At 38.5% G+C, this 27,259-nt stretch overlaps 2 protein-coding genes across 2 annotated transcripts; one reads left to right on the plus strand and one right to left on the minus strand.

Moving 5' to 3' along the window:
* Positions 1–5,941: 5,941 nt before the first annotated feature.
* Positions 5,942–21,432, minus strand: LOC105254784 (profilin). Its single transcript, XM_011263675.3, has 3 exons — positions 21,206–21,432; positions 11,419–11,688; positions 5,942–7,815 (listed from the first exon to the last, which is right to left on the minus strand). The coding sequence occupies exons 1-2, from the start codon at positions 21,314–21,316 to the stop codon at positions 11,419–11,421; spliced, it is 381 nt and encodes a 126-aa protein (XP_011261977.1). The 5' UTR covers positions 21,317–21,432; the 3' UTR covers positions 5,942–7,815.
* Positions 21,433–22,003: 571 nt separating this feature from the next.
* Positions 22,004–26,170, plus strand: LOC105254786 (ribosome biogenesis protein BMS1 homolog). Its single transcript, XM_011263676.3, has 2 exons — positions 22,004–22,984; positions 23,112–26,170. Exons 1-2 carry the CDS (start codon positions 22,143–22,145, stop codon positions 26,020–26,022), a joined length of 3,753 nt encoding a protein of 1,250 aa, XP_011261978.1. The 5' UTR covers positions 22,004–22,142; the 3' UTR covers positions 26,023–26,170.
* The last annotated feature ends 1,089 nt before the right edge of the window (positions 26,171–27,259 follow it).

Consider the following 27,259-nt stretch of genomic DNA (forward strand, 5'->3'; position numbering starts at 1 on the left):
GCTATTTAATATTTTCACAAATAACTATCCTCGCGATGGAATCGCAGATCGCAGTCTCCCGTGGATGGCAAGACGAGAGATCTAGCAAACGAATCGCAATGCGATGATTAATATTGCTATCGAGATAATCGTTTCGCTTTCACTATTAGACGACTGTCACGATCCTCGTGGTTGTTTCACGTGACGTCACGTCACGAAGACGATGGGCGAGCTCGGAAACGCCGGGATGAATCGCGGCGAAGAGATGGAGAAAGAGAGACCCGTCTTTTTCCACGAGCGTAGATATAGAATCGACGGACGAGACGAATCGAACCACCGCGTCAAGATCCTTCGAAAGGAGAAAGAGAATCCCACAGGCTCGGAATAAATAGAAGTAGTAGCTAAGCACCAAACCGCATGCCTTATACGCGAGGATCCGCGCGCCGACACCATCCCGAAGGGACGCGATCTCCCTCCATAATCGATTCAAATATATGTACATTATTTTATATTTATATATTTTATTTTTTATATATTATTGTATATTATTTTTTTTATTAATACATATAATAATATACATGTATATATAAATATATATATATTAATATATACCCAGCAAACACCAAGTAACATTTATATAAATTGTTAGTTGTAATTTCCCACTCAACAATATAATCGTTACATGTTATGTAACTGTTACATAACAGTTATATAACTGTTATCTAACAATTATACAACTGTTGTTTGTTTGCTGGGTATTATATATATATATGTATGTGTATGTACGTGTGTATATTGCAATACGTAGTTACATCTTGTAATATTGTAAACTCGATATTAATGCCTGAAAATAAAAGCCGCATATGGAATTTCAACCACGACTGTACACGATCTTTTGTCGATCACGAGCAAGAAAAATAGAAGAATTTAGAAATCGATATTTGGTTTCTTCTCACCCGTGTCACGCACTCTGTGCACGTGGAATACGTTTCTCTCCCTTCGAAGGGCCAAGAACCGAAGCCACGGCGTCGGCGCGCGGATCGCAAGATACACTACCTGATCCGTGTGTTACAAAGCGACCCGGCGAAAGTAACTCCAACGCGGATCGTGTTGCGTCTCGACAATCCTTCGCCGGTTTCATCGAACGAGGCTCCCGGAAGCTTCGCACGGATCTTCTCATCGGGAAGAACCCGACACGGAAGATCGCATCGAGATGCAATGTTACATCCGCTCAAATTGGGGAGACCTTCGCCCGCGTCCTCGTTATGTTATACAAATTTTGAAATTCCACACACGTACATACACACGCATACGTTCATATAAACAGGAACACACGTTTGCGCGATAAGGAAAAGTCTATAAATATATATAAATATATATAATATATTGTATTATACGTGCTCTCGTAACTTATCTCGCCTACATTACTTAGATTACGATGTAACTCTATGTAAAATTACATTACGTACGACGCACATCTATCGCGCTACAAGTTAGTGTTTAATTATGATGTTACGCTCACGTGTGTGTCTGATCGGGCGCTCTCTTCCCTCGCCGGCGAACGAAATTCCGTCGAAGAGAAAACGAGAGATCTCGCGACATCGATCTGAAATTAAGGAAGAAACGTCACGGGAAAATTTCAATTTTCTTTTTTTTCTCCGAAAACGCGAGAGAGATATTTGATATATATATGTAAAGACATTCCCATCGTTCATTCCATCTTTCGTTCTACAGTCGAAATGGAGGGCTCGGAGAGACGCGGTAAAAATGCCCGAAATATTGGACATTTTCGACACGAGGATGCTTTCCGATATTCGAGTTCGGATAGTGGATCTCTGGCGAGGATCCGCGTCTCGTAAGGTCGGGAAACTTACGGGATTACGGGTCTCGCTCCGAGTCTGGATGGTCCGACAGGTGGAGGAGTAACGGGACGGAATAAACGGCCGGTTCGTCAAGGATCTAGTACAAAATCGTAGGATACGCTTTACGTTATTTCGAGGAAGGGAGGGGGGCGACTGCGAGGTAAAGGATCCCTCTTGGATACGCGAGACACCGGCACGAGATCGGAGCGCCCGACAGAGCATCACGGCGTCGATGCCGACGAAATAACTGCCCCGATGAATTTGTATGAGCCGTGGTTTATCGGAATTATTATCTCCCGCCTCTCCTCGCCCCGAGAGGGAAGCGGGACATAGAAAATATATCGACATTTTTAGACTAAAAAAAAAAAATAAAACCAACGATGTGGTGTATTTATTTGCGCACGACACGACAACGGATATATTCGAATATTGTTGCCAATAAATTTATTACGATCGGATTTGTCACCTTAGTACTCTGCTTGTGTTCACATTCATTTCGATGACCGATAATGTGCGTTCGTTGGATGCGAAATCGCATAACGGGACACGTAATTAACGTATACGTCGAGAGATAATTCAGGAACACGATCTCGACACATCGACATAAAAATAATGATTCTGGATTAATTGGTTTGTATCTTGCTTCACAGACTCTTAAAATAGAGAGAGATATTTAAAAATATTGATTTCAGAGACGTTTAAAAATAAAGATAAAATGAACATTTTGAAATATCTCTCTAAAATATTATAAGATAAATATGTTATAAAATAAAGATTTTTAAATATCTCTAAAATGCCGAAGTGTGTGTTACTTTAAATATACCGATGTGACGTTACAGCATGACGCGAATGTGAAGGAACGCGATGAATCGCGAGCAAGGTGGAATCAACGTCTTGAAATGAGACACAAAATGACACATAAACGTGCGACTGATCCTTAATCCTTTCCCGTTTGTTCGAAAAATATTATACGAGATTTAACGACTGTCTATAAAATAATATCATATCATAATTCTCGAGATTTAAAAATCGAACAGTGTTACAGCTTTAGATATAGAGATATCTGATAAAATTTCTTTGCACGATTTTTGCGATCATCTCTCTTATATCTGTCTCAAATAAAATTGTCCTCGAGTCTCGGATATTTTATTTATAGCAACATTGCTATTTATGAAGAGGAAGGAAACGACGTAGCCAAGATCTATCTACTTATGATCTCTCGGTGAACCGCAGTTTCGCGCGGAAATGCGGCAGTCCTTCGCGGAAATGCCCGCCGCAATTTCCGTCGATAAAATAACAGCGAAGATATTTCTTGAAAGGTCACAAGATACTTATCCCCGCCTAGAAACAGTTCGGGGATACTTACTAAATTTCCATTTCGCGCGAGCAAATTTTTTTCCATTTTCTGTGTATTTTACTCTATAAATATTATATATCTCGTAATAATTTTATATGTAATATGTATCAATAATAATACATATTGTTTATAATAATATATATTAAATAATATATATTAATATAATGTATTGAATATGATATGTATTATCAAAGGAAAAAATCTAATATTTATAAATAATAATGCTATTAATTTGTTAGTAATTATGGAAAATTTCTTTAAGGAATACAAAGCATGAATATTTGTAGGAAATTTTTTTAGAGAGAAAACAAACTGAAATGTCATACTTACCTTGATTACGCTTCAAGTCCATCAGGCACTTCGATTATCAGCGATCCACTAAAGCGCTCGCAATTTAATCGCAAACATCAAACGCCTTAATTCTCTTTCCTTCTTTTTACACCACTTTATACAAATTTATTATTCTCTTAAACACAATTTCGCTTTGTTGTTTCGGTTGCGTGTCGCTCTCGTCGACATGATGATGAAAGAACCTTACGAGAAAAAGTATATATACGTATTTCGGCTTTACAAAAGTTACATCTAGTTGTCCATAATAGCTCGTTTATCCTCTTTTCCCTTTACCCTTGTCCCTAGACTCTTTTATCTCACCCCGTTTGTGTTCTTGTTCTCGTACCTCCCTTTCCGCGATCCTTTCCTCTCGCCGGAAAACGCGAATCGTTGTTGTTGAATTTTGGTAATATGAAAAGCAAATACGACAATAATAACGGAAAAAAAAATCTCCAAGTCTCTTCTCTTATTTGCTTATACAACACAGATCAGATTATATCCCGCAAAATCTTTACGGCGGAGAGTTTCTGAATTATTATGAGTAATGCTTTATTAGCACAGCTGTTATGGATAGCGAGGGATGAGCTATCTCGTTGGTCATCTTTTCGAAGGAAGAGTGTGCGCGCGGAACAAGATTGGTGAGAGTAATTTCTATTTATATTAAAATCCTGAGAAAAGCTGCTTGATAAATGAAGGTAAAGTACCAACCTCTTCCAAGTCTTTTTAATTTTTTTTTTTCCATATTTCTTCGAAAAAGAAATGGAATCGATTGTTGAAATCGATCGGCCGGCCCCGAGAGGAAAAGAACACACGCCGAATGTCCCGTGCAAAGTATGAAGAAACGCGGAAATAGAGCCACGAAAGAGCGAGATTGTGATACGAGTACCTATGTAGGATTCACTTCGTCCTCTTTTCGTTTTTTTTGTTCTCTTTTTTATTACAATTATTTTACTTCAATGTTTATTCCTTCCTTAGTTATCAATAAAAATCGTTACATAGTAGTTTGGGCCGCTGCTTGGCGTCAGACGAATCGACAAGCAACTAATTATAGTAATAATAGTAGCAGTAGAGTAGAGTAATAGTAGTAGTAATAATTGGTAGCGGTATTGTGTGTACATGCTGTGTACATGTGTATGTGTGTGTATGCGTTTGTGTGAGGTTGTTGATCGTGCATCGAATGAATATTACGTCTATAGAAATACACGGCAGAAATTCGCAGATACACCGTTTGTTTCATTTTCGCGCAGAGGAGGAATCTTCCTCTTCTTTTTTCTAGAAAATGGAATTTTCTCTGGTGCAGGCAATTGCCGACGAATTCTCGCTTTTTGTTTGTCAGTTGTAGACGGAGAAGAATTTCCCTAAAGGCCGAAAAACCGAGGTAAAAGATGCGAAAGCGAAAGACGACGCGATGTCGTTGTCGGCGAGTCGAGAGAAGATAAGAAGCCGCGACAGGGGATAAGAGAATAAAAACACCGATTCTCGCGTGCAAATGATAATGAACTCGTTATCTGACAGAGATGTACGAAAAGAGCCGAAAGTTTCCAGCGATATACTCTATCGTACATCTTCTGTCGGCGGAATCTAGAAAAAGTACCCCCTTCCCTCACTTCCAGAGTTTTGTGCAAATATATTAAATATATATGGATATATGAAGAGATAATTTCTTTGAATATCTATTTCATATCAATATATTTTATATTAAAAAATATCGTGAAAGATATTTAATAATTTTTAATAATTTATATTAATAATTTATATTAATAATTGATATTTTTAATAATTGTGAAATACGTCAATGAAATATTAATTTTAGCGTCTTCATATATAGTGGAAATTAATGATTGAAAGTAGATTAGAAGCTTTATAATCGAAATATAAATAAATTGAAAAAAGAATTTATCCTCGGTTACTTATTACGCCGCCATTTTTCCTCTTTTCGAATTTTTCGAAAGTTGACATTAAGGGAATTATTAGGCTCGTTTTGCTGGGTCTTCTCGAGAACAATATAACTCGATATATCTGCGAATGCATCTGCTGTATAAAATTATTCTCGCATGCACGCATAAGTGTGGCTGTACATACGTGTGTATATATGTTTATAAATGTCGGTGTACATGTGTTCTTTCTTTTTACGCGACTTTCTCTCTCTCTCTTTCTCTCTTATTTTCTCTCTCTCTTTCTCTCTCTCATCTTTTCATCGATAAAAATCTCAGCAGTTTATGACACATCGTTCGCCATTTTGTTTTATTCTTCTTACACATAGCAATAATAAAGACAGTAAATAGCTAAAAGGACCGTATCGATTCTTGGGGAGGATGGGGGAGGCGGCCAGGATTGCGGCCAATCCGTGCCGTATCACCCGCTGCCGCATGCTCGCCCGCATTGTCATCGTTTTATCATAATCATTCTTATTATCGCCGCCACCATTGTTATCGCCATCATTATACTTTCGTACTTGCTTCCTTTTCACTTTCTCTCCCTCTCTCTTTCATTCACTTCTCTCTTTCTCTCTCCCTCTCCCTCTTTCACTCTCTCATTCACTTCTCTCTTTCTCTCCCTCTCTCCCTCACCTCGTTTTCTTCTTTTCATTATTTCACACTATCAGTTTTAAAATCTTCCTTTTCTTCCCCATCAATTTTTCCGATCATCAACCATTATTTCATCTCTCATTCTGCATTTCTCGTTTTCACTTTCCCTCTCACTCTCACTTTCATCCCTCAAACGTTCCTCACACTTGCGCTCTCTCTCTCTACCTCTATCTTTCTTTTTCAATCTCTATCTCTCTCTCTCTCCAAGTTTCCTTAACATTCACAATACCTTTTACTCCTCTCTCATTCTCTCGTCCGCGCGCTCACCCTTTCGTGCCCTACGAAAAAGATTGTAAGCCTAACACACAATAGTTTATTATTATTTATTATCATTACTTCTTATATTTAATTCATACGTGTATATGTGTGTATGTGTGTATCGTTTTCCATCAGCGAAACATCACGTAAGCGGTCACAAAAATTTGACGTGTCGCGTATTTCTCTCTTTTCCGCTCTCATTCTCACCATTTTTCTTTCGCATCTTCTCTCTTTCTCTCTCTCTTTAATATCCGTCAATCGATGTACTTTGTGCGCGCGTGAAGCTGGATACGTGAACAAAGCGGGTGTGTTGAGTGTATGATACAAGAAAAGGCCGAGATCGCTTCCTCGCGCATCGCACGCACGTGACCCGCGGACGCGCGTCCTTGAATCCAGGACGTCCGAATTTCTCGCGCGGAAGCGACCGCGCTTCCCCTCCGGAGAAGAAACCGAACGAAGAGTGAAAGTGCGACGTCGCCCTCGTCAAATTGCGCGACAAATTGCGACGCACGCTTCATAATTCATCGCGATTCGTGTTGCTGCTTTTATCTCTTCTCTTTCTCGATGGGAAAAAGACCCTCCGATCGGACATGATCGCGAAGAATCTGCGCTCGTCGCAACCTATCGCGCTCTCGCGTGCTTTTGCGCTTCCCTTCGAGGACAACAGGCGCGCGCGTGGTCCGCAGCAACCCTACGCAACAATGTCATCGATGTCATCGCGCGTGACGCGCAATAATCGTCACTTTATATCCGTACGGTATTCCGCTACTGATCGATCTTCACCTCGGATGCGCGATCTCGCGCATCGTCACAGCCGTTCGTTCGCAAAGTTTCGAAGCATAGAGAGCACATGTGTGGCACAATGACATCGGGATATCGGCGTTATCGATCGTACGTGCCGATACACGTTTTCCGACGTTCGCGCCTGTCACGCATCACCGAGTACACGCGCCTACGAGGATCTTACACGTAGATGCTTAAGTACGTATACGTGTCTTGTCGTTTGAGAGGAGAGCTCCGGGAAGGGGTGAGATAAGGAGAGGGCGCAAGAATGCCAGATTGCGCGAGAGAAAGGAGAGGGGAAGAAGGGGGTGCGTCGTTGTTTACGTATGGTGCGGGCGTGCGTGGATTCGCGCGCGTGCCTCTCTTCCTTCCCGTTCTCCGCGCGTCGCGTCAAAAGGGCGAGGAAAAAAAAAGGAAAAAAAAATAGAAATCGAAGAGAAGAGAATGATGACTCTGGAGCAGTGGTTACTACTGTCGTCGCTCTGTGTGTTGTTGCTATTGTTGCTGTTCTTCATTCGTGGGTTGTCGCGTGGCAGGGCTTGCGGCAGTTCCGATGCGACTCGTGCGGCATGGCGCATTCCATTCGCTGTTCATTAAAATAATCGACCGATATCGTTTATTATTAATATTAGATATTTGTGTTGGGTCCCAGAGGTTACTGCAACAGAAAGCAGGATTAGGGCGCAGGTTAGTCGGCTGCGGACGTGATCGCGCACAGAGAATAATGTATACTGTATTCAAGGAAATGTTGTTTATTTTAAATATATCATAAGCTCGTATATCCGCAAATATATCACAAGTTCACCGCAAGCATTAAATTTAATTGAATATATTCTGAATTTTAGTAAGTGCAGTATTTTAGTCAAGAATAGTAAATTAAAACAAAAATTTGATTTGCTTATTACATTAGAGTTGGCGTAAAGTAAGTTTGATTTTTCTTTGATACAATATTCTTGAAGAGGAAATAAATTCTTCTTTTGCGACTCATGATAATGAGATTTTCTAACACTTGTGATAAGTATATTTTAAGACTGTTATCAAGAATATATTCTTTGTTGAAGAAAACTATTATTTAAAAAAAGAAAAATAAATTGAATAATCGCTTCTCTTGGCAGTAGAAATGATATTTTTCTCTGTGCGTAACGCTATTTAATTAATCGCGAGAGACTAGAAGAGTGTCAAAGTGGGATCAGAACTTTAATCTCGAGACTTATGATTGATCAGGAAATAAAATGTAGAGTTTCAAAGCTACGAAAGAGAGTCTCCATTTCGTTTTTATATCACCGGAGTGCGATATAGAATTGATAAGATAAACACATGGAAGCCAACGTCAAAGCTTTCTTTACGAAGGTATAATTGATATTTTTTTTTATACAATAATCGGAGAACTTTTATATCGGAATTTTTTTTAACGTAAATAATTATTCACGCAATAATTCACGCAAATAATTATTAACGCAATAATTATTCACAAATGACATTCTTCGCTGGATTAATTTTTTTTCTATAAATATGCAATATTATATTATATAACTTATTGGAGTCTTCCTTTCGTTCTCGCGTGAGCAAGACTGAACGAGATATTTAATATCGAGAAGTATTTCAAAATAAACGACCTTCTAATGAATTATCATTTAAATTCTTGTCGTTCTTTATGAAAAAATAAAAAAATATTTATCGCGTCGCGATGTCACCTCGTAGCTGAAACGAATACGCAAGTGCAACGTGATTAGTCATCGCGGCAAGCTGATATCAAGCTAAAACGCTCGCCGAGAATTATCCGCGTGAGTCACGCAGAGTGCGTCGCGTCGAGTCGCGTCGCCTGAAAGCCGAGCGTTCTTGAACACCGTGTGTCACCGAGATCATTTGTTCGTCGCCTGAACCTCTCCCGACGACGCTGACGTGAAAATTTATCTCGTCATTCTTCCAAAGAAGCTTGATTTTTCTCGTCGAATCCATAGAAGATTCAATAATTATTTAACTTGTAAAGAGAAATAGTCTTCTTTCAGTCTCGCGTAAATCAAGATTGATTAACGATATATTAACGTCGGAAAATGTCGCTCGTACTCTTCGGAAAATAAACGACTTTCTAATAAAATATTTTTAAAATATCATTTTAAAATATCATTTAATTATTATATTTCTAATACAATATCATCATTTTATTTTTTGATTTGAATTCCACTGTGCATTTCTTATTAATAGCCACGCTATTTTCTCCGTTTTGTGTAACTGGTTTGTTGTTCGATTATCGGAATGCGATATACAAATATTTGTTCGCAAGCGAAGCGTGTATGCACATCTGCTTGTATTCGAGTAATATTCGCGATACTAAAGTATCGGGGAGGTGAAGAGAATGGGGTGCGAATAGCAATACTGAGTTGACAAAGCGCTTGCAAAATGCAACTGTGCATTGAATCCCCTCGCGAGAAATAACCGAGTGAAATCGATTTTTTATGCTGCGATTTTACAATTTTTCAGAATTCGAGCATTTCTACAATTTTATGCATAGACAAATATGTAATATATCAATAAAAATTGTATCGGATATGCTATAGTAATTATGTTATATATAAGATGTTTCTTAATAAGTGCGAAAAATTTTAGGAGATGATTCTTTGTCGAAAATTAAGGGGGATTTTTTATACAAACATTAAAAAGTTCTAATAAAAAATTGAATAGGTGTTTCATTCCCTTATAACAATACGGGAAACTGGAAAAAATTAATAAATAGTTATATAAATATTAATAAATAATTTTCACTAGTAGAAAATATTCACTTAATTTCATTTCTTTAACTTGTTTCAAATTTGAGAAAAAAAAAACCTAATTTTTATCTCCATTTTTGGAGTGTAATTCTACAGGGAGGAATATAGGAGTATATGGTTTTCATAAAAAATCCTCCTTAATTTTCGACAAAGAATCATCTTTTAAAATTTGCCACACTTATTAAGAAACCTGTATACAGTTCTATTGAGTATGATAACTATTTAAAGAATCAACGTTTATAATTGTGAGAAGCTTGAGTCATTAAGAAGTCCATAAGACAGCTCGATAAAAATTTTATTTAAACAATAAAATTTTTTAGATAAATCGACAAATTTGATATCCTCTGGAAAATCCGAGTCTAGTCGTTCAGGAATATACTCTTTTTCTAAACAAATACGCGCTGTCGATTGCACTTTACGCGAATTACACAAACATAGTGCGAGGCAACGACCCGGTGGAAGAGGAGAGGACGTTTTCCAGTTATGCTTGACAGACGCGCGAAAACGCAACGGGCTCACAATAGGAACTCTCTCTCTCCCTCTTTCTGTCTCTCTCGCGAGTGCGTCGCGAAACGCACTATTGAGTGACAAGCCGATAATGATAAGCGCGTAATACGGGTAGAGGAGGGAACAAGGGGGCGGCTGCGGGAGGGAAACTCGTCGGTTAAATCGATGCGAGGGGGAATTCTGAATAAGCGTCGCGTTAATCAGCGACGCGGACCAACAGCCGATTTCGCGGATACGTGGAATGACGGTGTCTGAGCGAGAGACGTGTACATATTAACTCGCGAAATCTTGTCCAACTCGTCCTACGAAGGAAACATCTCTGCTCTCGACGAGTCGTATTTGGTAAAATCAAGAGCATCTTTTGTAAAATTTGATTTTGTTTAATTTTTAAAATTTTAGAGTTTGATAAATCTTGACGATGGAGACCGAATTAAAAAATAATTTGGCAGAATGAAAATATCGCGTTGATCGAACAATCTTGATGAGGGATGAATTTTAGTCGATTCAAAATTTTATATAATATTTTATACAATACTTTAGTATATAAAAAATAATATAAATAATAATGTCGAGTATGGGAAATAATAATAAATTCTCTTGAGAATAATAATATCTTATTAATTTGCTAAAAATATTCATGGTATTTCTGACTTGTTTAAATGTTGTAATATCTTTTATTAGCGCAATTTCTTCCACGTATTTGTAAAGTTAATTAAATTTCATTGTCAGACACACACAGGGAAACTTTCGTCCGTAAGCGGGATTGAAAAGTTCCTACGAGGGTGAATTTAAAGGAGGTAGAACGATTCCGTTGCTTGCGCGAAAGCAAGGATCTTTGTAGAAATTTAAAACACGTATCTCTTTGAAACGAAATATTTCCCAAAACTCGAGTTTTCCTTCGATAAGATAACGAAACTCCGCGAGAAAACGCGATCGTGACGATTTATCTCGAGGGGACGAAGATGTTTCTTCATCATCATACTGACCTAATAGCCGCAGGACACGAGGTACTCGCCCAATTTTTCAACGACAGATGCGGCCTGTTGCGGCTGTATGGGGTCCTCGTATAGGGAGACAACTACTGCCTGCGTCGTCTTCATGCAGTGTACGCCGATTTTGCCAAGTTTTGCCCTTATCACACGGTCCGTGCCCGACAGGTAGATGTACCTGCTGCCGGCTAAGGTAACGCCCGACGACGTCAGGATGTCTTGCTCCTCGAAGCTCTGCACTAATTTCGCGAGCTCTTCTTTACTTACCTGGAAATAGAGAGAAAAGCCTGTTATATTATCAGTGACAGCGCAGTGACATCGTAATAATGCGCTTAAGCTTCTCAGAGGAATGTAAATCCCGGAAGCTACGACCGCATTCCGTGTTATAAGAGAGTATTATATTATTATTGCAAGATTGTGACGTCAACTTTGATGTAGACATTTTATTAAAATAAATTTATTAAAATAAAGATTCCTTAATTTATAAATAAGAGACTTTTTGAATAAAAATGTGATATTTCCAAAATTAATCGTAAAAATTTTGTACTGTATCATGCCAAATTAATGTATAAAAATTGTTCTTTTATATAAAATTAAATTTAAAATTAATTTAAAATTAATTTAAAATTAATTAAAATTAATTTAAAAATAATTAAAATTAATTTAAAAATCATTCACAAAAAAATTAAAATTTATAATTCTTTTCACAATAAAAACTGTCGATGAAATGAAAAATTTCAAGGAAGAAAATAAATGAATTGAGAGAGAGAAAGAGAGAAAGAGCGATGGAACCAGCTGTCATTTATTAGTAAAATACCCGCATATCACGCTTGCGTCGTTATCTATTATTATATCACTGTAAACCATGATGTTGAATCTTGATTACACAAGAGCAAGCACACCAGAGCAAGCACACTACTCGTAGCGATCCGCAAACAAACGATCGTCATTCATGCTGGATACGCACGCACAGGAGCGAGTCTGTGTTTGAGTCTGGATATTTAGAAACGCTACATTCTGTCTATTTTATTCTTGCGCAGATGCTCCCGAATCCTGCAAATGCATAAATAAGCGTCCGTCGAAGAAGGCTTCTTTTATTATTCAATATAAGCGGTTCAGGCGAACCTTTTCCATCTCATTTCCATAATTAGATGACGTAAAAAATATATTATTTTTAAAATTGAATGCATAAGGATTTAAATGTCATATTCGCTCGATTAGAGATTGATTCGAGGAATATAATACATTTTGTCTTTCATTCTGCATCTTGATTCGTGAGACTTTTAAATAATTGCGAAATTATTTTGTGACTGATTAAATTTGTATTTTGAGAAAAAAAAATAAAAAAAAAACGATATTAAAAGAATGTAAATCGTGCGAAAATATATTCCTTTGATGAAACAATCTTTTTTTTTGTATCCTAGCAATCAATAACAACATATTCAACTACGATCTAAAGTATCTCAAGTTCATCTGAGAGTCAATTTTATATACGAAAGATGCATATGGATGACGTCATTGGAGTTTTCATAAGAGCAGAACTAGTCGCCAAATCATCTCTCTCCCTTTCTTCCTCTCCTCACAGAACATTTCTTGTCAAAAATATATTTTCGTGAAAAGTTCAAAGTTCACTACCTACTTATATTCGTGATATTAATTGGAAGACACCTCATGTCGAATGAATTTCGCATGCTAATTTATTTTGAAAAACTATAAAAAAAACATCTGATGACATCTTTTATGCTTGTTTTTTAGATCTAATATAGGGGATTATGCATTATTAATTTATGCATCAGCGGATAAAAGCATCTCGCAATTATTTATCGTTTAATTATCATAATCGTTTGTGCGTCATCTTAGTCATAAAATTATTGTTAATAATGTTACTAGAAAAATGCCTCTGATGCACCTATTTAAAAACGATGTAATTTTTTCTACGATAGTAGAAAATAATTCTGATTAAAAATAACTTAGAAATATAAGATGATTCATGTTATTGAAATATGAAACCGAAGTTAAAACTGGAACAGTTAATATATCATTTTACGAATAAAGAAACGAATATATACTTAAAAGTACGATAGTGTATTTTAACCTATGAATAAAATTAAAGTCCCGTCATCAAAATAATTAATATGAAACATTAAACTCCAATGCAACAATTTTTTCTATATCTAAAAAATTCGTTGTTAAAGCGACAAATAATCTTGAAATGATTTTATGTATAAGAATTTGCTTTTCTATTTATATCGATGTGATAAAGGAGCTATTAAGAAAATCACCACATTTCCAAGAAATCTATCTCTGAAATATATATATATATATATATATATATATATATATATATATATATATATATATATACGTGACAGATCCGAGAAAAGATCACAGATTTCAAAGTCAATTGCTCCTTTGACCCTTTCATCTGACGGATCGGTTGACGAGAGATAATAAACTATAAGACAAATAAATCACGTCAGCAAATTGATCAATACACTATTGCAATCAAGCATAGCTAGTGAGGCTAGATACGACTCCTGTCGAAGCTAACGCATCTACAATCTTAACATTTGTTAATTTTTCTCATTCGCAACAGAAACGGCTCGATGGTCCTTCCACTTTCTTCCTATCCATTTATCAGTCACAGACGAATTTAGAAATTAGGTTTCTTCAACACGGAGGAGAGATCTCTATAGATTCTGATGCAAATAAACGTCTTTTTCCTTTCTTCCTCGTAAAGAGCGAAGAGCTATCCTTCACGAGACTTGTAAGAGAGCTATTCTCTCCGTAAAGAGTGACGTAGACGGATAACGTCCGTGAAAGCGGATCGATGCACGCCTAAATGTCGGCGGCGCGTTGCAGTTAATCCGGGATGATCTAAGACGGCCTTGAACTATAAGTGCACCCGATTACGAGCGTCTTTGTATGGCAGGCCGACCGCCTTCTTTCTCACGCTCATGTTCACGCCCGAGGCCGGCTTTGTTGTCCCTCGGTCGCTATTTCCGCCGAAACGTTGCATTAAAATACATATCTTCTCCTTCGGACCTTCTTGATAAAATCCTGTCCAAGTTGTCTCGATAAATTATAGCGTTATTCTTCGGTGAATTGCAACGGAATTTACTCCTGAAATATTGATTTATCATTAAACTCTATCTATGTAAAATTTTATAATTAAAATATGATAAGCGTTAAAAAATTTGAAAAGTTTATTCTGAATGATATGAAATTAATCGAAAGAGAGAACCTTTAACTTTTGCACTTTCCGATACCGTGGAAAAGAGGTCATCTCTCGCTATTTTTTTAAATGAATCCTCTCATATAATTTATAAAACAAATATTATAGTGTGTCCTTTAATTTTTTTATCTCTGACATATACAATTGCAATACACGAATCTGCGACGCGTGTTTAATTGTTTCTTAATGTCAAGTATCATCGTCCATTTGGCGGAACTTATAAGCGGAATTTATGAGTCTATACGATTATGTTTTTCCTTGGCTTGCCCTGATAACGGAAAAAAAACTCGCTTTTATCAGCGAACCGATAAAGTACGCTGCACCATCAAGAGTATCTTATCCTGTTGCGCGTTGGTGGAAAAATAATGTCCGCTTTCTGTTTAACTCCAACTCGTTTCTCGCATCGACTCCGCGATGACGATGCCGTTCGTGCATATTTAATTATTTCACTCGTTTATCACGTTTTCGTGAAATTACAAAAAATTTCGAACTACGAGAAAATTGCATCTGATTATTCAGAATACAAAAAAAAAAACATAAATGGAATGTAAACCTAAAATTTTGTTTTTATAAATCATGTCTTTTTATTATTTTAATCGCCTGATATTAAATATCATTATTGCAGAATAAAGAATCTAGAATCTAAAAGCATTCTTGTATTAATCCTCAAAAATATGTACGGAAAATTAAAAAATTACATCTCGAAAGAAGAGACTAAACTCGCTTTGAGTACGAAACGCGAGAAGCGATAACTGAAGGAAAAGGAGAGTAATGGAACGGAAGAGTCGCAAGGAAAAGTTGAAACTCTCGAACATTTGCGATCGAAACGCATCGTTCGAGAATAAGAGTTCCCTCGAGAGAAGTCATCGAACTGCGACAAGCTGTCTCCGCGACAACTGCATGATCTGCGAAGACGCTAAACAAAATTCCGCGACTCGCTTTGCGCCACTTATATTTAGCGGCGACCGGACTCGAGAGATATTCTCGTCGGGCCAGACGAGAATAGTGTCCCCTCTGGCATATCGATTTGAGACGGTTCGCGAATGCTAAACCAGGCGTGTGAGTCATGATAAGACCCCGAGATGGGTGGCACGGGCCCACCTTCCGGTGGGCTACGGCCCTGAGAGCGATGAATCACTCGGCCGAAGCTAATGTTTCATATATTCTCGCTTAACCCTTCGACTATAAATCGAGATTAAATCCGTATAATTTCTCTTAGACGCAAACGAAAAATATTTTATTAATAAATTGTACAGAAATGTATAGATTTTTTAAATATGCTATCATAAAAATATACATATACTCTTGGACAAAATTACAAAAAATTTAAATATCAGCTTTTAAAGAAAATGTGAAAAAAAAATTATGCATTAATTTTGTCCAGGAGTATAAGATAATAGTCTGATAGTAATGCTGATTGATGGAAAATAATAAATCTGTGGCAGTTGGCAGCTTTCGAAGAGAATATTGCCGTAGCTAAAAGGTTAAAGGCTTGTTGATCTGGTTTGAACTGGGTTTACGAACCGGATTAATGAACGCTTCTGTCAATCGAGAAAATTAATTGCGATAATCAACACCGAGCTAATCAGGAAGGAGTAACATTGTAGAAACTTTAAGAGCAAATCATATTAGTCATGATATTAAATTATGTTCCTCCCTTGATTTTATTTTAATTATAGACAAAATCAATTTTTAATTCTTCTGTCTTTTTCATCGATAATTTTCGAATATAATTTTTAGAATGTAATAAAATCTCATGCATCAATCAAAGTAAAACTTTACTACTAATTTATTTTGTGGATAAAATTACGAGCACAAGTCTTTGAATTTTAAAAGTGTTTGATGTAAAGAATATATTAAATGAGTTATACATTAAAATACTTGCGTACTACGATATGTTTTATATTCTTTTTTCGGCACCAATTTGCCACGTTAATAAAATAAACTTTATTCTTTTTTATTAGGAGCGTTATTTTCAAGAGAGCAACACGATCATTCCTTTTCATTTAATTCCGAGGAAATTCGAGCTATTCGAATAACAAGATCGAGTCTCGAGTTCTTAGCTCGCCTTTCCTCGAAGAAGTGACTTCAGCGTTGACGTCTCCGTCTTATAAGGAGCGCTAATTTATATCCGATCTCGGCGAGACCTTGTCCTGAATTGGGCTCTCGATGCACCCGGCTTCTCGACACAGCACTGAGGTTTTGCCGGCCGGTATCGCCATTTTTGCGACCGGAAAGAGCACGCGAGGCTGCAGCTGGCAACCTTATCTCCCGATCGCTCTCATCTAGACTCTACGACTCTTTAATAGAGTAGCCATGTGTGACCACACAGCCTATCTTAACCTATCCTAATCTAATCGACGACTGTCCTGTATCAGAATAGTTTCCGCGACCCGCTAAAACTACTCTCTCTTTCTCTGTCCCGCTTCTACTCTTCAACGAACGTTCGAAGATTTTGTCGAGTTTCTAATTTAATCTAACTAATAGATAATGTTCAAATATCATCTTTTCCATGTGAGATTTAATATTAAGCTTTTCACTCTTTTTTTCTTCTTTTCCTTCTAGAGTTTTGATTAGAGTTGCATTATTTAATCGCTTTGAGGAGAATCAATTAAATACATCAATCAATTAACTCTGTTTATGACGAGAAAGATCTTTCAATAAGAAAAGAAAAAAAAAGAAAAGAAATCTAACAACGCGAGTATTTTCCGTATTTTTTAATACTGAACATTTCGCTCTTTTCGAGATATTCTATTATTATATTATAACTTTGAGAAATATTAGAAATCAAAATTAGAAAAAAAAATTATTTTTTAATACTTTTTTATATACTTTGCCATGTTGCAATCACATAGCATATGTTGGAAAATATTTATTTTTCATTCAAAATGTAGTAAATAATTAAAATAATTTATTACTAATAATATATTTCTTGTTGTAAAGATTAAAAACAATATTTTGCAAGAAAAAGTTGTAATTAAGTAATTAAAAAGTGAACAACTACCAAGATTCTTTAATTTTTTCATTTATACTCGAAGGTTTTTCAACTCACTGAATACAATTTGGATATTAAAATTGATAAACATAAATAATTATAATTGTTCAGCGATATAGTAAATTCGAACTTATTTAACTACAATTTTATCAACTTTAATCTTTGCGATACATTTCCTTCAAAGATTAAAAGATTTAAAAATATACTTTATTTTGAAAAAAAAAAAAAAAAAAAAAAAAAAAAGTAAAATATAAATAAAATATAAAAATATAAAATTTTTCTGAAAAGCACGTCACACTTGCCATAGTTACAACATAGTAAATTACTTAAAAATAGCTTTTTTATCTGCCGTTTTCAAAGTTGTGATATAATAAAATATCAATAATCATTGCGTGTTAAAATCTAACTTACGAGAAGTGGAATTTTGGAATTTTTTTCTGATAACGATGAATTTATTTTTCAAAATTACTTTAGCGGAGACTGATACATCTATCTTCAAGTATATCATAATTAAACTTGTGTTTTTTATAAATCTACAACATCCATTAGTTTTCGAGATTATCTAAATGATAAGATTTTCTTATCTCTTCTCTCTCTGAAAAGTACAAATTTAATTCTCTATTCTTTTAATTCTATCCATCGATATTCAGCGATTTAGCAATCGTCCACCAGTTTTGCTTCCATCATCACGAACGTAGACGTCACTTCCGTAAGTTAGTGGCATCGAGATTCGAACCGGTTTCGATCGCCAACTCGACAGCGACAGCCAAAGTCCTGTGCAACGATCATCCTGCTGACAGATTTACCGACAGGATTCGCGACGAGTTTCGGAAAGCGCGATATAGAGAGCGCGTCGGTCGGAATCGCTACTTTCGCTGCGATTCGAAGACGGACTGTACGAAAAGAAACATTTTTTTTTCTTTTCTTTTTAAAGAAAGACTGACTGTTGTGCGACATCGGGATAGAAATCCGAGCAAAATATTAGAAAGGAAAGGTTATTGCGAGCCAAGAAACGTTCTAAACGACACAAAAATATATCTCGCGCGCGATAATTGCCGTGCTTTTCGACACATCTCGGATTCGCATAACGTCTCGCGATATGCCATATTTTTCCCTGTAATCACCGTTATTATTAGCCTCGTGAATTGAAGACGCGAAACATCGTCGTGCAATTATAGCTATCAAAATTTCACATTTTTCTACTTAAGAAAAAAATTTAAAGAGAATACATGGATTTTTCTTGAAAACATTTACTCAAACAAAAGTCGTCGGATGATTTACGTTGCGTAAAATGTCTGTCGAAATGGAAGGTGATGAAAGTTCTATAAATATATACGTACACTATGAAAAATAATATTTATTATGAGCAAAGAGATAAATGATTTTTACGAAAATAATTTTTAAGTAATAATTTTAGATTAAATATAATCGTGTTGATAAAAATAACGATTTTACGCGATTATTAATTTATATTATATTCATAAATCTAAATCTGAATCGATGTAAATTTAGCATATTTATTTGTGCTATTTAATATATGTTCGGGCATCAGTATTTTTATTAATTAATCGATAAATTCCTTAATTAAAAAAATAATAAAGAAGTTAACGAATTAAAAATGCAATATCTAAAAAACGTCGAAAATTTTAATTCATCCGTGTATCAACATATATTAATTTAACTTTAGGATTAAAATTATTCTGAAAAAAAATTCTGAGGAAAAACATTGTCGATGGAGACTTTCATGCAATCTCTTTGTATGCTGCATTAGCCGATTAAGATCGAATTCATAATCGAGAGACCTCGAATATGATGTGTATGCGCTTTTTCAAGGATAAAAATATCTCTTTGAGGAAGATCGCCGACTCTGCTTCTTATCAGAAGCAGATTAGGAAAGAAACTCGTGATAAATTTTTATCTCGCATGTATTTTCCCACAGACTTGTATTATTTCTAAAAACCAAAGCATGTAGTGTCAAATGAAACATGGTGCGACGAACAAGCGATTAATGAACTCTAATTAAGGTGTTTAACCTTAGCACGAAGGGAATAAAACGACGACAAGTAGTGTCGTCATCTCGATAATATACATGGATAATATTCGGAGAGCATTGTAGCCGGATACTCGCGACGAGACGTACATCGGCGATTGCGAGGAAAAAGAAAAAGCTCGTCCCACTCGCACACCCAACCTCTCTCCGAGGCGCCTACGTGCCTCGAGCTCGTCGCCAGGCTAACCTAAAAATTGGATCCGCGCCATCCGGCGGATGCTCGTCCTCGGAAATCCTCGCGGCATCGCCGATACCCGTCGCGATCGCGTCCGGCCGTCGACGGAGAAACCTGCGTCGTGGCCGCAGACAATGGACCACCATTTCCACGTCGCGACGCGACAGCGCAACGTGCCCGGCGCATTAATACAGGGCGGCCATGTTAAGCGTCGCCATCGCCGCCGAAAAGGCCGTTGGATCTCGGGAAGGAAGCGAGAAAGAGCGCGCCTCGCGTCTCGGACAGAGAGAAACCGAGGCTCGGCGCCGCGCGGATGACACATGCGCCCGGCGCATCCTGTCAAACGACGGCGACTCGCTCTCCCTCGTCCCGAGCTCGCGCTTTTTTTTTTCTTTTTCTCGCGACCGTCGACACCGGTTTTCAGAGGCGCCGCACGTCCTCCCGGAGGCGGGAGGAATTTTCGAGCGTACACCTTAAATTGCCACACCCTGCCCGAGGCGCGCGACACGTAAATCGATTCTTCGCCGGCTCGCTCACGCAACACGACGGCTTACGCACGCCCCATGTGCTCTCGCCCTCATCGATTTCGACGGCGAAATCGTCTCGCCGAGGGCACTCGTTGCGTGCACTTGACTCGATTCGATCGATTCGTCGCGTACCTCTGGAAATCGTAGCGCGAAAGAGAAAGAGAGAGAGAGAAAGAGACAGAGATGGAGCTAGCCGGTTAGAGCGAAACATGTCTGCCGCCCCCGAGAGCGCGCGACCCGTCGACTCCGCGGATTCTCTCGACGACGATGATGCGATGGTCGCCTCGCAACCGACCGACCGGCCGGCCGGCCGGCTGGCGAGCCGGATACGTCTACGTGGCACTCGTATTTCAGGGTTAGAAAGTCCGGGAAGCGATGGACGGACGACATGCCGCGCGACGCTCGCTCGAACCGGTTCAGGGAGCTTGGGCGAAGGCTCGGGCGAGCCGCGCGGACGATCTCGTCGGAGCATCTGTCCTCTCTCTCTCTCTTTTTCTTCTTCCTTCTCTCGCTCTCATTGTCCTCGCGCTCTCCCATCTCTCTTTCTCTCGCGCCGACAAAGCGCGTTTTACTCGCGAGGGCTCTCTTTACTCCGCGCACTTTCCCTTTTATCGAGGGGGCGTGCTACCGGCTGTACGCTGCGTCTCCCTGCGTCTTCTTAACCGCCCCGTCACTCTCTCTCTCTGTCTTTCTCTCTCGCTCGCTCCTCGGCTATTTCCCATTCACTCGCTCTCTCACTCTCTCTCTCGTGCGCGCGCGCGCGCGCGGTTCTCAAAGTACTCTCTTTTGGAGTTGTACTCACTTCGAAGCCCTCGGATTTCGCCCATACGTTGCCGTCGTGTCCGGCAATCGCCGCTTTGGTAACACATCTAGACGCGAGCAACTGCTTATCGACGTAATCCTGCCAGCTCATTTTGAACACAAGGGGGGAAGAGGCGACCGAAAAACTGTTCACACTACGCCACACTAGACGACCGCAACCCGTCACCGACTGCCTCGTCTCGCGACTACCGATACGCGGCTCCGAAACGCCGGTCGTGCTGCCACCCTCCTCTCCCTCCCTAGCCCCGCCGCCCCTCCCTTCCTCGATCCGTCGTCATCGCCGACTCGTCCTTCGAGCGGCCCGTGCTCTGTCGCGCCCTCTAACCGAGATTTCCGTAACCAATAGGTGCGTTCTAGGGACATTCCGAGGATCAGAGTCGAGTCGATTGATCGAAGCATTTCGCTGTTCGATATTTCGATCGTTTGTATTTATTGGTGAGCGAATACAACATTTTTCATGTCCCGAAAATATTTCCATACATTTGACAGCCAAACGTGTGACGTTTTTCACGCGAATTGTCTAAAAAAAATCCTTTTATTTGGAAATACCTGTAGCTTGACTCAGGGTTTTTAGTCCATTAGCAGTCTATTATATTTTTATAATCATAGCTTTAAGTTCTCTAGGCGAGACAGTCTAGGCAACTTGAAAAGTTCTTCTCTGTCATTGGTTTCTACTTTCAGGTCCGACCAATCAGCGTCGAATCACATCGGAAAGTCTAGTAATGTTGCTGTTGAGTCCGCTGAATGCGGCCATTGACACATGCTCTTTCCTACTCTTTATTCAATGGTCGCACATGTCGGTTGAAACTGCCCGGTGCCAAGAAGAGGCACATGTATTTAACCTAAAGCTACGTAGAAATATATTACGTGTTAATTTTTAAATTGAAAACAACGTCTTGCAAAGAAGAGAGAAAACAATGGATGAGGATACGGTAAAACATAAGAGTCACAGAGATCGCAACGCAGGCCGCAAGGCAGAAAAGAAAAAGGCCAAGAAGCAACAGGACTCGACATCGGGTAAACCGAGAAATTCGAAAGCATTTACATTCAACTCCGCGATTAAAGCGGAGAGAAAATTTAGGCGCAAGCAAGATCTCGAGACAAAGAAGCAGCATATACCTTTAGTTGATAGGACCCCCCTAGAACCGCCACCAATCTTGGTGGCCGTGGTAGGTCCACCGAAAGTAGGAAAATCATTAGTTATTCAATGCTTGATCAAGAGTTTCGTCAAACAACCTTTGACCAACATACTTGGTCCGGTCACTGTTGTTGCTGGCAAGAAGCGAAGAATCACATTCATGGAATGCAACAATGACGTAAACTGCATGATTGACATCGCCAAGGTGGCAGACTTGGTGCTACTGCTGGTGGATGCTTCGTTTGGATTTGAAATGGAAATATTTGAATTTTTAAATATATGCCAGGTGCATGGTATGCCCAGAATAATGGGTGTCCTCACTCATTTGGATTTGATAAAGAACGCCAAACAAATGAGGAAAACCAAGAAGACACTGAAGCATCGCTTCTGGACAGAAGTATACGCTGGTGCAAAATTATTCTACCTCTCTGGATTGTTGCACGATGAGTATCTTCGTATAGAGATAAAGAATTTGGCTCGTTTTATATCGGTTATGAAATTTAGGCCGTTGACTTGGCGCACCACTCATCCTTATATGCTTGCTGACAGAATAGAGGATCTGACACCACCGGAATTAATTAGGAAGAATCAAAAAGTTGATAGAACTATTAGTTTGTATGGGTATGTATACAGTAATTTAAATTTTTTATTTATGCTTATATCTAAAATATGTTTTCAAAGCAATCTATAATTTTGTATATTAAAATCTTGATTATTATATATTTTACAAAATTCAATATGTTTCTAGGTACATCAGAGGAATTCCTTTGAACAAAGAGACATCCATTCATATTCCGGGCTGCGGAGATATGAAAATTAAAGATGTAAATTTTCTACCAGATCCCTGTCCACTTCCAGAGCAGATAAAGAAGCGGGCTTTAGTAGAAAAAGAACGATTGATTTATGCGCCGTTTTCCGGTGTCGGCGGTATAGTTTATGACAAAGACGCAGTATATGTGGAATTGGGTGGAAGTCATTCATACAAAGAGGAGGATGCAGGACTAGCGGGCGCTCTGATAGATACACAAGAGACACTTGATCAGAAATTACAACATAGCGAACTGCAATTATTTAGTGACGCCGCGCCGATAAAATCAGAGGATGTGAATGAAAGCATGGCTCCCTACTCTGGCGAATTAGTGATGGATAATGGAAGAATTCGACGGAAAGTAATATTTAACAATGAAACAGGCACGGAATCTAAAAATGTTCTAGACGAAGATGACGATGATGAAATGAATGAAAACGATAATGATGAAACAAATGAAAGTGATGATGAAATGAATGAAAATGATGACGAAACAAATGAAAATGATGAAGATGATGATGAAATAAATGAAAATGATGAAGATGAATCGAGTGATGAGGAAGTTTCGGAAAAACCATATGGAAAAGCCGTCAAGAGGAAAAGTAATGAAGAAGATAATGTAAGAGAAAAGAAAAAGAAAAAATCTACGATTAATGCAACTATTGAGAATGATAATCTCGATGAATCTGAATTAAAGAGCGACAAGAATAATGTTTCTCATAAAAATACAGAGGTATATCATTCTCTCAGCAAGGAATCAGATAAATTGATAAAAAATAAAATTTCAGAAGCATTGAATTTTCTAGAATTAATTAAGGAAGATTCGAAACAAAACAACGATGATGAAAGTTTTGACGAGCTCAGCGACGAAGACTCACGCGCGGGATTAGAAATGAATGATCGAGCTAGCGATTTCGAGGAAAATGCATCTGAAGAAGATGATGAAGAAGGAGAAGAAAAAGATGACATCGAAATGAACGAGAACAAAGAGGAAGTCGCGGACGAGTTAAAATGGAAGAGAAATTTAGCTGAGAAAGCGAGAGAAGCGTTCATCAATCGTCAACAAAACAACATAAATCTGATGAAAATGGTTTACGGCGTATTTGACCAAAGGAGAAATATGACGGAAGAGAAGCAATATGACGGAAGAGAGGAGGAAGACGAAAAGCCTGATGAAGATATAGGCGGAATATTCCGAGTAGTTCAAGAACAGCAGAGACAAAAGATACAGGAGCGAGAATTGCAGAATCAGGAGGAGTCTGTTTTCTATCCGATGGAAATTTTACGCGATTGGTTGAAAGAAGAAAATAAGGCGCTAATAATCAATCGCTTTGTGACGGGTAAGTGGAAGGAATCGGAGGATGCCGAGGAGCTTTTAAAGCTAGACGACGAAGCTTTGTACGGTGACTTCGAGGATCTGGAAACCGGAGAAAAGCACAAAGCGGAAGACGCAACTCCTAAGGAGCTTTCGGCGGAAGAGGCGGAAGAGAAGAAGGAGCTTCTGGAGAAGAAGAGAAAGCTGAAGGAGCAGTTTGATGCGGAATACGACAATACGGAGAAGAAAACGTACTACGACGAGCTAAAAGCCGAGGTGGAAAAACAGGCGGGCATCAACAAATCCGAGTTCGAAGGACTGGACGACGATGTCAGAGTTCAGCTGGAAGGCTACCGTCCCGGTATGTATATACGTCTGGAGCTCGAGGCGGTGCCATACGAGTTGATCACGCATCTGGATCCAACGTACCCGATTATCGTCGGCGGCCTGTTGCATGGCGAGGAAAATATCGGTTACGTGCAGGCGCGGATCAAGAAGCACCGATGGTACTCGAAGATCCTGAAGAGCCGCGATCCGCTCATATTCTCCCTAGGCTGGCGTAGATTCCAATCGTTGCCAATCTACACGAAACTGGAGGATAATCTTCGCCACCGAATGCTAAAGTACACGCCGGAGCACGTGGCGTGCATAAGTCACTTTTGGGGCCCGATCACTCCGCAGAGTACGGGCATTTTAGCGGTACAGGACGTCGCGACTAGGCAACCGGGTTTCCGTATCGCGGCAACCGGTTCGATCGTGGAGCTGGACAAAAGCACGCACGTGGTGAAGAAACTCAAGCTGACCGGCGTGCCCCTGAAGATCTACCGCAAGACCGCGTTTATTAAAGACATGTTCAACAGCGCGCTCGAGGTCGCTAAATTCGAGGGTGCTCGGATCAAGACAGTCTCCGGTATTCGCGGTCAAATCAAGAGGGCGGTCGCCAAGCCAGAGGGCTGCTTCCGTGCCACGTTCGAAGACAAGATCATGCTGAGCGACATAGTTTTTTGCAGGACATGGTATAAGGTCGACGTGCCGCGCTTCTACAATCCCGTGACATCGTTGCTACTGCCATCCGCGGAGAAGAATCAGTGGCGGGGAATGAAGACTACGGGTCAGTTGAAGCGAGAGAGAAACATCCATGGCGTGGCCAACACAGATTCCATGTACACGCCGATCGAACGAGACGTCAAGGTGTTTAAACCGCTGTCCATCCCGCGTAAGTTGCAGAAGGAGCTCCCGTACAGGGACAAACCTAAGCATCAGTCCGTGCCACACTTGCGCAAGCCCAAGTTTAAGCAGAGCCGAGTCGCTGTGGTACGCGAACCTGATGAAGAGAACGTCGCGCGTTTGATGAAGATGATCAGGACGACTTACGCGAAGAAGCAGAAGCAGCTGAAGGACACCATGACGAAGAGGATAACGGCGTATCAGGCACGAGTCGCGGAGGAAGAAGCTAAAAAGATGAAAAAGCAAAAGCTTCTGAAAAAGGAGATATTCAGAGATCTCAGTAAATTAGAAAAGAAGAAAAACCGATGAGATTCTTCTAAGAAAGATTGTGAATAGACAGATATTTTCATTGCAGAATGTCTGGTTTTAGATTCTACAATAAAAATTTCGGCCTATTCATATTTTTAGAAATCTGATTGATTGTCCTTTCGTAAGTTTAAATTATATAATTATACGTCGCGCGTATTATTGTATATAATGTACATAGTTAATAATAAAAATGTTTAATAATTCTAATAAAAACTCTAAAATTCATCGTTTAATAACTAATCAATGTCGGAGATTTTTTTTTCTTAGTGTTTTCAAACTTAATGTTATTCAACCCAGCGTTCATTATTTACAGATGTAGCTGATGGAGAGAAAAGGAAACTAATTTTCTGTAATTTTTTTTCTTTTATCAAGTATGCAAAGCACATGCAAAAAGTGGTAGATGATACATGATGTTTACTTCTATACATAATCTAACATAATTGAAATTTAATCATTTGACTTGCAGGATAACAACATTAAAATCTCTAACGATATAATTTTCGGTTGCGATATTGATTTACAACGATTGTTTGATACGCATATTAAATAGTAAATAATTAATAAATGGGTTTAGTTATTGGGTGATCAGCTCAAATGCATTATTCGATATGAGTAAAAAACGACCAAACGATTGGTTTAAATTAGAATTAAATTCATTGACTGCCCTCGTGATTGGCTCTGAAACAATTTTTTTTATTGACATTCAACATTGGTTTGTTGACGCTAAAAGTAAGAGCCAATCACATTTGATTGCTAAGCAGTTCTTTTTCTGCTAAATGCGCATTGCATATAATATAATAAAAATGTTTGAACTTTGATGTTGACCTTGTAAGTTAACCAAATATTAAATTTAAACGTTCGTAGAAATAGACAGTAGAAGTTTTCTTGAAGTCGAAGGTACATCTTTTCTATAAAGAACAAAAACTCGATAAAAAGTAGAAAAACGTAATTTTTTTTGACATCAAAAATTATTATAATTGTATAAAAAGACTATAAGTCTATGTTTTGATATAATTATTTGTAAAATGGCTTGTCAAATTAAACGTTCAATCAAAAGATGTGACGAAGTCGAACCAAAAATCCTTGAATCAGTTTTAACAAGAATTGATGGTGAACATTCCATACATATTAACAAAAATGAGGTAAGAAATTTGTCGACAAGATTTAGATTAATTCTAATAATCTGAATCGCATTCGATCTTAATCAATTTTAATTAATAATGTTAATGAAAATTTC

Source organism: Camponotus floridanus, unplaced genomic scaffold, assembly GCF_003227725.1.
Source record: "Camponotus floridanus strain SB8 unplaced genomic scaffold, Cflo_v7.5 scaffold7, whole genome shotgun sequence".
Classification (NCBI taxonomy): Eukaryota; Metazoa; Arthropoda; class Insecta; order Hymenoptera; family Formicidae; genus Camponotus; species Camponotus floridanus.

Bases quoted from the DNA above. Each gene is read 5' to 3' on its own strand.
- LOC105254784 (XM_011263675.3), bottom strand. From the start codon at position 21,316: ATGAGCTGGCAGGATTACGTCGATAAGCAGTTGCTCGCGTCTAGATGT. The intron at 11,689-21,205 runs GTGAGTACAACT...CTCTATTTCCAG, and splicing joins CGAAATCCGAGGGCTTCGAA to GTAAGTAAAGAAGAGCTCGC.
- LOC105254786 (XM_011263676.3), top strand. From the start codon at position 22,143: ATGGATGAGGATACGGTAAAACATAAGAGTCACAGAGATCGCAACGCA. The intron at 22,985-23,111 runs GTATGTATACAG...ATATGTTTCTAG, and splicing joins AGAACTATTAGTTTGTATGG to GTACATCAGAGGAATTCCTT.